General features: G+C 34.2%; 1 protein-coding gene across 5 annotated transcripts in view; it reads left to right on the forward strand.

Annotated features, from left to right (window-relative positions):
- STRN3 (striatin 3) overlaps positions 1–13,011 on the forward strand; it is a 121,915-nt gene extending 108,904 nt beyond the window's left edge. For all 5 annotated transcript variants that reach the window (XM_068546566.1, XM_068546556.1, XM_068546575.1 and 2 more), the window contains 5 exons: positions 999–1,166; positions 2,507–2,647; positions 5,765–5,872; positions 11,008–11,094; positions 11,177–13,011. In XM_068546566.1, coding sequence (XP_068402667.1) covers positions 999–1,166; positions 2,507–2,647; positions 5,765–5,872; positions 11,008–11,094; positions 11,177–11,346 — 674 coding nt within the window. In that variant the 3' untranslated portion in view covers positions 11,347–13,011. The remainder of the gene's footprint in view (positions 1–998; positions 1,167–2,506; positions 2,648–5,764; positions 5,873–11,007; positions 11,095–11,176) is intronic.

Raw genomic sequence — 13,011 nt, forward strand, 5'->3', positions numbered from 1 at the left:
GAGGAGGATAATCTGTGTAGTAGAAAAACTAAACATGAAAGCAAGTTAGTGTGTTGAATGGAATCCAGAATACCTGGTGGAATTAGCCTTTTGAGGGAGGGAGGATAATTCCTTAGTTGTATCTGGAAACACGGAGAAGATGGTTTTAGATACTAGTAGATTTATAGGTTGGGTGACAGAAAGGTAGGGGAAAAGTTTCTATTTCAACGCTCTATTTCCCCAGTGAAGTAGGAGAGAGAATCATTCATGAGTAAGAGAGGTTACGAACTGTGAGTATTACAGAGATGATGAGAAATATCTGTGGAAAGTGGGAATTTAGTAGAGAAACAGGACTGTAGGACAAATGATGTTCAATGTTATTAGCCCCTATTGTCCATCAAATGAATGGATAAATAAAATGTAGTATATCCATACACTGGAGTATTATTTGGCAATAAAAGGAAATGAAGCACTGATACATGCTACAATGTGGATGAACCTTGAAAACATTACGCTAAGTGAAAGAAGTCACAAAAAGCTATTTGTGTAAAATGTCCAGAATAGGCAAATTTATAGAAACAAAGTAGAATAATGGTTGCCTAGGGCTGCAGAAAGGCAGAGAGGAAGATTGGGGGGAAATAGCTAACAAGCAATGAAGGTGTGTTAAAGTTGATGTGGTGATGATTGCACAACTTGTTGAATATACTAAAAACCGTTTAATTGACACTTTAAATTGATGGGGTTTATGGCATGGGAATTACATCTCCATAAAGCTGTTTTTGTTTTTTAGTTATTTTAAGTGTGTGTTCCTTTTAGAAAATTGCAAAAATATAGGAAAGTATTGGAAAGGGGAATAAAAATAACCCATAACTCCACAACATAGAGATGGCTATGTGCACTTTGGTTTATCTTATTATGACTGTATGTGTAGTCTTTATACTTAATAAGTTATCTTTATATACAAAAGCATTTTTTTAAAACTTCTTTCAGCTAACTTTTGTTTGTTTCTTTTGTTACAGAGCCAAATGTTCTAGCTGGCACTTTAATTGCTCATACAGATGCTGTCTGGGGTCTTGCTTATAGTGGCATAAAAAATCAATTACTGTCATGTTCAGCAGATGGCACTGTTAGATTATGGAATCCACAAGAAAAATTGCCATGTATTTGCACTTACAATGGAGACAAGGGTGAGTAAATTTTGCCTCTTTGAAAAAAGCTAATTTTTTAAAAATTTGGAAGATAAAAAAGACAAAGTAGTTGATTTATTATTTCCTGACTGCTTAAAGAGATAATTGAAAGAATTTTATGAAGCTGTGATAATCTTTTTCTTCCTAGTCATTTTTTTTATAAGTAAGAAAGGTGCTTTGCAAGTATATCCTGTAGCTCCATGCTTTTTTTGACCTTTTTCTGGACATGTCCTATGTGAAGAATAGAATTATTTGTATGTAACAGTAGAGTAGACAAACGAGGCTACTTATAGAAACAGCAGGAGGCCCTCCACCAGCTCCATCCAAGTGGCTGCTTACAAAGATTGAAGGGATCACAGTCTCAAGCATACCTATAAACCACATATGAGCACACTGATTGAGAAGTCTAGCCATAGTCATTGAAATAGCACCCTTAACTGGGAAGTGCAAACTGAGTTACACACATGATTTCAAGTCTTTTCCTGTCAAAGAAGGCTTTAATATACCTTGTGACTATATTTATTTATGTGCATCTGTTTATATTATTTGTGTTGGTATTATTTTTCAAGTAATTATTTTAAAATCATACCTTTTATTTTTACTAAAAATAATTTTTTGTTTTAAAACATTTTAGATGAACATTTATGCTTAATTTTGTTGGGTCTCTAGATACCTTAGTGATTCTACTAATTTTTGAATTGCCTAAAATAAGCCTTTGAGGTGAAAATTCATTTAAATAATTTGTTTCTTGCTTCATCTAGGTAATTAATTGCTTACTCCGGATTTCACATAGTTGTGCATTGATCTGGACAGTTGAATTTAATATGTTAAAGAGCAAAATTGCTGCTTGGGCCACTTTAGGATAGTACTGCATCAGTGGATTCCAGAGTCCAAACCTTCATTTTCACAGATCCAAAAATTTGACTTGTATTAGCTATTTGATAAGGCTTACCAGTCTCAGACAGGTGAACAGTCTCCCAAGACAATGATGTGAGAATGCTATTTTATCATTTTACAGTAAGAAATAAAATTGCAAGTGGGCCAGTAAACTAACCTAGGGTTTTTTTTCTCTCTTAGAAGAAAATGCATAGGAGAACAATAACTTTTGTATATATCTACTCTTACTTTAAGAGCCTTCTAGCTATATTTTTCTTATAATGTTACAAAAACTCCTAATAATTGAGGAAAAGTTACTTACTATATCTTACCATCCTAACGCAATTGCTTTCTTTTTCATTATTAACATTATTTCAAGAATATTCAAATTCCTTTTTCTTACTAGAAAATCAGAGATTTCTAAATTATTGTGTTTACACTGTGTCTCTTTGTGCTCCTTTCAGAGCATGGAATACCTACATCGGCTGACTTTATAGGCTGTGATCCAGCTCATATGGTGACCTCTTTCAACACTGGTAGTACAGTAATTTATGATTTAGAAACATCACAGTCATTAGTGATGCTTTCATCACAGATAGATTCTGGTAAGTCTTCTGGTAAGGTTGGAACCTTAAAAAGGATTATTTCACAATAGAGGTAACCTTTTAATTTTTATATTTTGACTGTATTTAGGATGGAAAAATAATTACTTTCACTGTGTACTTATTATTTCTGCTGTTTCCTCAAAGTATGCTTAAAAGCTTGAGTGAGTATGTGGGGACAGAGAAGTGAGTAGAGCAATGTAAAGGTAAAAGAAAGCAAGTGAAATAATTAAAAGTTTTTAATGAAAATACATGTGAAAGTAGAGAAAATATAATGAACCAAATGAACTCATCATCCAGCTCCAATAATTACGTGTAAATGGCCAAGGTTGTAAGTATAGGATGCGGTATGTATTTGACAGTTTATTCAAATAGGGATCCAAATAAGGCCCGTGCATTGTGATTGGTTGGTAAGTCTCTCAGGTCTCTTTTCATCTGTAGGTTCCCCCTCCATCTCTTTTATTTCCCTTGCATTTTTTAATTGAAGAAATTGGGTCGTTTGTCCTATAGAGTTTCCCATAGTTTGGATTTTGCCAGTTACGTCCTTGTGGTATCATTTAATGTGCTCCTCTATTCATTTTATTTCCTGTAAATTGTTTGTGGATCTAGAGGCTTATTCAAATTCAGGTTTGATGTTTTTATTTGTCTTCATTTTAAAGTTTTTAAGTGTTTTTGGCAAGATTATTTCATAGTAATCTGTGAATTTTTTTCAGAAGTAAATATTGTCTGGTTTTTCTTTTTCTTATGTTTCCAGTCATTGCTTGGGTCCATTAATTCATTAACTGTTGAAAAATTATTTTCTAATTCTATCATTTCGTCTCCATTATTAGCTAGAATGCTTCTGTAAAAAGTAACACCTCTCATCGGTAATTTGGTTACCTGGAGTTAGTAGTTATAAAGGAAAAGCAAGATAAATGATTGCTTTAAAATGATGAGGTAGTTCCCTAGCATCCTCCAAAGGTGACCAGTGAGGCTTTTGGGTATTGTTTGTTTTTATTATCATTATAATCTTTCTTGGATATAAATGCATTTTATGTATTTCAGTCTGTTGCAGGTATTATCTTTATTTGCTACTCAGATTATTTCATCTTTGGCCAGTGGGAGCTTATTCATCTTGGCTCCTGAGTCCTCCTTTTGACATGACCCTGTTAGTTGTTGATGGTTTTCTTACTTTCTGAGATGACAAGGTGTTCTAGGTTCATCTTGTTCACTTTGCACCCCAGATCTGAAATCAGCCATTTCTCTAAGGAGCCATGGTTTCTTTTAGTGAAAATGGCATTTAAAGACTACAAGATAGGTGCTGTGCTATTGAGTCAGTCCCCATGGCTTTCGTGTCTCTTGAGTTGGTCATTGGTTTAGACTTTTTCAGTGGACAGAGCTAGAAGTACACTTTTAATACAGAAAAAGACTGATAAATTTATACAAATACTTCCAATTCTAATTCAGATTTATATCATTGATTTCATATCTTTATCTCATTGATTTTATATCTTTATCTCATTTTAACAATGTTGAAACTCTTGGTTCTCAGCAAAATCATCATAATTTCTTGTTTGATTTATCTCACAGTACAGATACAGTCATCTCAGAATAATAATAGCAACACCACCACCAACAGTATCATTACTGATAATAGGGTATATTCTACTAGTGTTGGACAGTCTAATTACTGTGCTTTTAAAAGTCACTCGAAGTAGTTAATTTCTTTGTGCTTATACTGCCGATTGGATATATGGTTAAGTTCATTTGTTTAATTTTATGGTTAAGTTTCATTTGTTTGATTTTTCATGACTACTCTTTTAAAAGTCATTTTATAATTATAGAAAACATTTAAATGGTTCCATGGTCAAATCTCAAACCACATTATACCCAAAGTGTCTTTTCAACCCAAGTCCCTTTCTTCCTCTTACATAGATTAGTTTTTTCAGTGTGTTTAATTTCAGTTAAGAGTTCTTGTATACATGTAGAATGATTGATTTACTTAGTCTAATAAATGTTGACAATATTTTCCCTTTTTTTTTTTTTAATAATTTATCTATTTGGCTGCCTCGGGTCTTAGTTGCAGCACGTGGGATCTTTCGTTGCAGCACACAGGCTCTTCCTTGCAGCGCGCGGGCTTAGTTGCCTCGCGGCATGTGGGATCTTAGTTCCCTGACCAGGGATCGAACCCATGTCCCCTGCATTGGGAGGCGGATTCTTAACCACTGGACCATCAGGGAAGTCCCTTCCCATTTGTTTTGATCTCTCTCTTTTCTCCCTCATCACTAATCTAATCAAAAATTAAGAACTTGATAGTAAAGAAAAGGTCTCATTCCTAAGAACATTAATTCCAGTTCTCTGTTTTTTTGTCATTGTGGGTGGCATGTGGGTGGTTCTTGCAAACATCTAATTATCACTTATGAATTTTTTCTTTATTAATTGCCTCTAATTCTTTTATGGGCTATTTATTAAAAGCAATGGTTTGTGAGTCTTTTAAAAATTCTAAACCACCTATATTGACAGTCTGCATTAAAATACTTCTAACTTTTTTCTAAACTTGAGCCTAGTACTATCCATTTATATTATAGGGCATGCTAGCTTACACATATTGTAAGAAATTGTATCTCTCTAGAGCTCTAGTTTTATTTCTTAGATTTTTTGTTTTATGTATAAAAGCTTTAGTTGTTAGTGATTGTTATTTTTTGGTAAGACTAAAAAGGCCATCATTTAACTTCTGATTGAAGTATTTGTTTTTTTTTTAATTGAAATATGGTTGACGGTCAATATTAAGTCAGGTGTGCTACGTATTATTTGACATTTGCATACATTATGAAATGATCACCACAATAAATCTAATAACCATCTGTCCTCGTACAAATGTATTGAAATATTACTGACCATATTCCTTATGCTGTATATTATATCACCATGGCTTATTATTTTATAACTGGAGGTTTGTACCTCATAATCCCCTTCACCTCTTCCCCTGCCACTCCCTCCCCTCCCCTCTGGTAACCACCTATTTCTTTTCTGTGTCTGTGAACCTGTTTTTATTTTATTTTGTCTTGTTTGTACTTTTTTTAGATTTCACATTACATTGACGGTTTGAATTTTGGTGTATTATTCTCCTTTATTTTTCAGGTTTACAATCCAGTAATCACATTAACAGAGTAGTAAGTCATCCCACACTTCCTGTTACAATAACTGCTCATGAAGATAGACACATCAAATTTTTTGACAATAAAACGGGTAAGTAGGTTATCTTATTTTCTATATAAGATATTGACTTCTTGGCTTCAAAATTGCCAAGTTAAACTGATTTAACTCAAATTTTTGCTTTACTTAATGTAGCACACTTATAATATGTTAATTTTTATCCTTAAGTATATATAATACCTTGCTTACCTCTTATGATTTCTTCATTTCATGACAGTTATAAACCCTTTCATTTGAAATTTTTTTCTTTATATTCTGTTGTGAATTAGTATAGCAGAAAATATCTCTTTCTAGTATTTGGCATTTCAAATATGTCCTTAAAATTATTTCTCAGTGGATGAAATGATGATACAATGACAATTGTTTGTTGTCATCTTTCCTCTATTTCTTGTTGTAAGGAAAACATACCAATTATATAGAAGTCAAATCAAATTTTAATTTGGCCATAGAATTGTTTGTTTAAGGACCTCTGTATCATCTGTCATTACCTAGAATACTACATAAAGTACTGTTTGCTCTCTTTCAGGAAAAGTCTGATAGCTAAGAGAGGCTTCTTTGAGGAGCTAAAATGATTAGAGGGGTATTGAAGGACTTCCAAATAAGAAACTTAAATGTTAATTGCAACATTTTTTCAGGGCAACAAATTATCAAGCAAGACAACAAATTAGAACTACAGGTTTCTCTTTGAAGGTTGTATAGGAGGACATGGTGATAATTTTTGGTCTTTAGAGTCTTACATAAATATCTTTGTTCAAATAACACTTTTCATGAACAGAGGTTCCTTTTAACTCAGTAGAACAAGTTGAGAAGAGAATGGATATTCACAGGTCTATATATTGCACAGGAAAGAAGATTCATATGCATGTGAATGTTCTCAGTTAACACCTTATCAAATCAATTCTTTAAACATTTTTATGAAGCCTAAACATCTTCCACTGCTGCAAGAGCAAAGAGATAATTTCCTTTACTGTATTTCTAAAAAGATTCCTTTCATTAATTATTGAAGATTTACATTTGTAAGGGGAGGTTCAGGAATTTTAGTAGTTACATTAAAAGCAAAAAGTGAGTCTCTAGAGCTGTTTTACTGGCAGAAATCAGAAATAAGGAGCCTGTAGCCTTTTAAATTGTTTACGAATTCTACCAATTAATTCTTGGTGTTAACCTTATTTGTAATGTGAAGATAATTGAAGCAACAGGCTCTAAACAATGGAAAATTTCTCTCTCTCATTTTCTCTCTCTCATACACACAGATACACACACATACAACACTTGAGTTAAATTAAACTGTAAATTGCGTTGAGATGTATTGTTTTTTAAAAAAGTCTTCTTTGGAAAGTGTTAATTTATTTAAATGTGATAAACTAGAATATCCCAATAACTGGTGTTGATGGTTAGCTAAGTTGTTAATAATAGGGTATTATTCTACCAAATTAATAGTGAATTTCTTGAATTTTTTTTTTTTAATAAATTTATTTATTTATTTTTGGCTGTGTTGGGTCTTTGTTGCTGCACGGGCTTTTTCTAGTTGCAGCGAGCGGGGGCTACTCTTCGTTGTGGTGCGTGGGCTTCTCATCGCGGTGGCTTCTGTTGTGCAGAGCACGGGCTCTAGGGCGCATGGGCTTCAGTAGTTGTGGCATGCAGGCGCAGCAGTTGTGGCTCATGGACTCTAGAGTGCAGGCTTAGTAGTTGTGGTGCACGGGCTTAGTTGCTCCGTGGCATGTGGGATCTTCCCGGACCATGGCTCGAACCCGTGTCCCCTGCATTGGCAGGCGGGTTCTTAACCACTGCACCACCAGGGAAGCCCTTGAATTTTTTTTTTTATCTGAAACATAGAAATTGATAGTATGAATGGACTCAATAAGTATTTAGATCTTAACAATAAAAGTATATTTAGTATTTTGCACTGCACTGGCTACTATCATGTATAAGATGTCGTTTCTGCTTTCTGAGGGCTTATTGCCTGGGGAAAATAGTGTGTGTGGGTGTGCACACGCTCATACATGCACACACTCATGCATAATGCAGTAGGATAAAGGAGTCTTCATAGAGTGAAGGTTTGAGTGTTTCCTTGAAAGAATGGTAAGGTGTTTGTTTGTTTGTTTGTTTGTTCTTAAGTGAAGAAAATAGGAAATTCCAGATAAGGGCATATTTTGATTAGAGGCACAGCAGTGGGAACTTGGGCTGGAACAGAAGTTTCTTATAGGCAAAGCCAGAGAGGTAAGTTTGGAGAAGGACAGCAGAAACTATTGAGGTGAACTTTTCAGAGCCAGGCTAAGAATAATGGATCTTTGTTTACACTATGCACTATGAAAACCACTTGAATATTTGAGCAGGGGTTTGCAATATTGGTTTAGAAAGAGTATTCAAGCCACACTATATGGTAGACCCTTGACTTTAGAGAATTTAAAACTTTCAATTTGTACTAATTGTTCCAGAGAGATCTTCAGGGCTCATGATTTTTAAAATTTTGGTAGAGGGACAAATATGAATTGCATATGTGCTGTGCTCAAGAGACTTAGCTAAGTGGGTGAATCTGGGAGAAGGTGTAGTACAAGTGAGGGATGTGGAGGAGTTGGAGGAAGAGGGTCTGAATTGGTTATGGACTCATTCATTCAGCAAAGCTTATGAGTATCTGCCATATCCTCAGCATACTTCTCCATGCTTGGTGAACAAAGATAAAATATCTTGTCCTCTTGAATCTTATAGACAAGTGGTATATTGCTTTCTGTGAGTGAAACACTGTTCTATTTGATTTACATATACTAACATGTTTGCTCTTCTAATAGCTCTGTAAGGTAGATATAGCACTATTATCTTCATTTTATAGTTGAAATAAAGGACTTAAAAGAAGTTATTCGTTCAGTGTTACAAAACAGAGAAAATTACAGGTTTGAGATTCAAACCCATGCAGTTTGCTTCCAGAGTCCACTTTTTTTTTTAGTCTGTTTCTTCTCCATTTCATAGATGATCCAAGTCAAAGAGCTTAAGGTGCCAGGGAAGAGAGAACTGGTGACTGCATGTGTCCTCTGTTTCCTCAGTTATAGGAAGAAAGAATTAATCTTGGTGGGGGAAGAAGGGTGGTAGCAGAGCCATGGGGCAAAGGTAAATTTGGTTATATGTGAGAAGCTGCATGTATATGCTCCTGAAGGAGGGGTCCTAGTTGTTGGGAGGGGTCAGAAGCTTTGTGACTTCTGTGGTCACTAGTAGAAACCCAGCATCCAGCTTGGTTCAGCATTGCACCTCTGTAAATGGTCCAATCTGAAGGTCACTCACATTCTGAAGTGACTTCGTGACTATGTAGAGGAAGGTTGATTCTAAACTGACTTTACATATCATAGTGAGGGTTAGTTTAGTGCACAGGCAGGAAAGCTGAAGTTAAACTTGGAAAATTATAGCAGCCTTAAAGAAATGGGTAGATCTGCTATTTGGTTGAAAGAATTCTTTGGTTTAAGACATGTTAAATATAGGAGATGTAGGATCATTCTCAGGAGAGAAGTCAGAACTAGATCTGTGAATTAAGAGTCACCATCACAGAGCTGACATTTTAAGGGAAGCTAATGATGCTTAGTAGTTAACCCCCTAATGTTTTGAGGTTATTGTGCTAGAGGCCAGCCATTTCATACTCTGGATTTTTTTTTTAATAGGAATATTGAGAGGAATGGATTCTAGAACTGATAGATGAATTATGTTGGACTAATAGTATGTTGAATGATTTTTCTGTTTCTCAGGATAGTAGAGAAAAATCCTTAAAATTACTCTGTTAATCTTAGTATTGATGAAAAACAGACAAATGTGGTTGAAATGACAAGAGACTAATTTTGTCCTTAATTGATAATTGTTTAGTATTGCCAGAAAATGGCAGACTTATGTTTTTCAGAGTAAATTTTTGCACATTTGATTATGTTGTGGTTTTGTATTCAGGTCAAGGGCTATAGCCCCATGGCAAATAACAAAAGTAGGTCTATTTCAAGTCTCAGTGTGGAATGTCATCAGGGAACAAGGAGCATGGCAAATGACTGTAAATAGAATTCTGGAGAAAGACCTCCATCTCTCATTAGGAGCAGCCCAGGCATTTGAGTAATAAAGATTCATTGCTGAATGAAAGGGGAGGAAGTTTTTTAAGTTAGCGGTACTTGCTGTTTTATTCCTTTCTTGGATGAATCAATTTATGATTTTGCTTTCCAACCATGAAGAACATGTATTGCCAATGCAGAGGCTGATGCCCTTGTATTTGTGCAACGCAACTTTGTATTCACAACTTGTTTTTTAATTTCAACTCAACTATTGAATCCATTTGCTTGCCAAATCTTAATTAAGATATTCACTAAATTATGTTTTCCAGAATAGTGCTTTTGTTACTATCTGGGGAAATCCAGAGTAATTTCTGTGATGTACTCCCACCCTTCTCCCCTTTCTTGTTTCTAATCTATAAAATGATTGACATTTCAGAAGATAAATGATGCTACTAGAATCTTTAGAGAGAAATATATTCTCTGGTGATTTATTTATCATTAACCCTGTATATAAAATAATCTTTACATGTCTGAATGAGAAGGATTCTATTTTCATTTTAATTCCCCTTTACATGATCTTAAGCTTTTGATGCAACCCTATAGTCATTATGTTTTCCACTATCATATACTGTCAGATTGAAGTCACACAGATGTCTTTAGGAGTTACTGGGAAACTTCTGCATTAGAATTAAAATTGTCTTTAGAATATTATTATAGTGGATGAACCTTGAAAACATTATACTAAGTGACAGAAGGCAGACACAAAAAGCCACGTGTTATTGTATGATTTCATATGTATGAAGCATTTAGAATAGGCCAGTCGATAGAGAAGGCAGATTAGTGGTTACCAGGGACTTGGAGGGGAGGAATGGGGAGTGACTTGCTTAGTGGGTACAGGGTTTCCTTTTGCAGAGATGAAAATGTTCTGAACTAGATAATGGTGATGGTTGCACATCATTATGAATGTTCTAAAAGCCACTGAATTGTACCCTCTTGAATGTTTAAAATGGTAAATTTTGTGTTATGTGTATTTTATTACAATAAAAAAATATTGCTGTGGTGATATTATTTTATGTCGATATTGTATTTTGGTTTCTGATCGCTCAAGTTAGTAACTATTTAAAAACTTAATCTTCTCTGTTATGTTTTATTTAGGTAAAATGATCCATTCTATGGTAGCTCATTTGGATGCTGTTACAAGTCTAGCAGTAGATCCTAATGGAATCTACGTGATGTCTGGAAGTAAGTCTGAACTACCTGTACTGCCCACAAATTTTATAATAGAACTGTTACTCAGTAACATTTTTCATTTATTCTTTTACAGGCCATGACTGTTCTATTAGATTGTGGAATTTGGACAGCAAGACATGTGTGCAAGAAATAACAGCACATAGGAAAAAATTAGATGAATCAATTTATGATGTTGCTTTCCATCCATCAAAAGCATATATTGCTAGTGCGGGGGCTGATGCCCTTGCCAAAGTATTTGTGTGAATCAACAAAAACTCTCATCATAACAACAGATTCGCTTGGACACAGAGGGTCTGCATCACTGCCATCAAAAATGTTACTGATATGACACTACATGTGATCTGCCTGATGAAGGCTATTTGGGGCAGGCATAAATTGGTGGAAATCACATCTTAACATCAGGCTCATTAATTTAATTGTAATTACTGTATTTCGTGGGACAAAAAAGGACTCCATTGTTTGTGGCCTGTACTGGATATGAACTGAGCGTATGTCTGTCTTTTAGGTATCTTTAAGCCAGTGTGGAGTCTGATCTTACAAAAAGACTTTTATTTTGGACTCTGTGTGCTGCCTTAGGGTTAGGAATGTGGTGCTCTTGTTGGGGGGAAGTGAGCTCCAAGAGTAGCTTTTTTTCATCTCTTAGTGATCTTCTGTTTATCAGTTGAATGCCACAGATTCCCTTTTAAACTTATTTTGCTTTAAAAAAAAATAAAAAAGAAAATTTAACTTAAAATATTTTAGCATTAGTTGCACAAAATGTTTGGATAAAATTCTAGTTTTTATAAGTCTTTTTATATATTTAGCCTGTCACAACAGTGCTCAAGATTGTATTGAAGTTTTTCTGCATTATACAACCCTGAAACACAGAGATCTCACTGACCCGCTGCCGTGTAAGCACACTCTTTCCTTCTTTTGCGTAATACAGCTCAGCTAAGTCTTTCCATAAAGATGCTAAATCACCTTCAACATCACATAACTGTCTTCTTAAACCAAGGACTATTAAGTGTATTAAAATGAAACGGTGGGGTTTAGTACTCCAGATGAACTCTTAAAAAAGAAAAAAAAAAAAACTAATCTTGGCATCCTATCACTATGTGATATTTTGTACATCTTACTGTATTTACAAGTTTATTTATCAAGGATTATCCATCTTGCTAATAGCCTATTATTTATTTCACTTTTTGTTGGTCTTTATATCCTTTTATTAATGTGCTAAAGGAACCTGTATATCTATTTTAGAACTCTTTGAATAGTCTAAAATAGACTAAAAATGGAGTATTTTATAGTTTAAGTTACAAACCAAGGTGACTCCCCCCAGATACATATCTTGGTTTACCATGATTCCAGAGAAAACTATCTTGTTTTAAAATATTCGGAGTAAAATTTTATTTGCATTACAAATAGGATACAAAAATAGTTGAATCAGGATACAGAAATCTGCTGTGTTTGGACTAGTTATCCCTGTTTTATTTTTTCAGATGTGCTTAATTTTATGGTGTAACTAAAGATTTTGTTTGTGTAATGCATGATTAAGACAATAAAGTATTTTTTCTAGTCTTCCAAAAAACTTTTCTGATCAGTTTGTGAGTTTTGATGAGTTTTGTAAGGTTTTTGTTTTACAAACTATGAATCAGCAAATTTTTAAGATTGTACCACATAGCGAACGTACAGCTGTTGAAAAACAATGTATATAAAATGCATATAATAAATATTAAATTGTGTACCTGTATGTTACTGTTGGCTATACATTATTTTGTGTTGAATAATAAAGTGCAATACTTTACTCTCCATTAAAGTAGGAAATGGAGATGATTTCTCAGTGAGTCCTTCATTTTTATGCTGTTCTTTTAAACTTTGTACTGTTTATTGATACTCTAATAAGATTAGAACAGTTAATACTGTTAAGAA

This window comes from Eschrichtius robustus, chromosome 1 (assembly GCF_028021215.1).
Source record: "Eschrichtius robustus isolate mEscRob2 chromosome 1, mEscRob2.pri, whole genome shotgun sequence".
Classification (NCBI taxonomy): Eukaryota; Metazoa; Chordata; class Mammalia; order Artiodactyla; family Eschrichtiidae; genus Eschrichtius; species Eschrichtius robustus.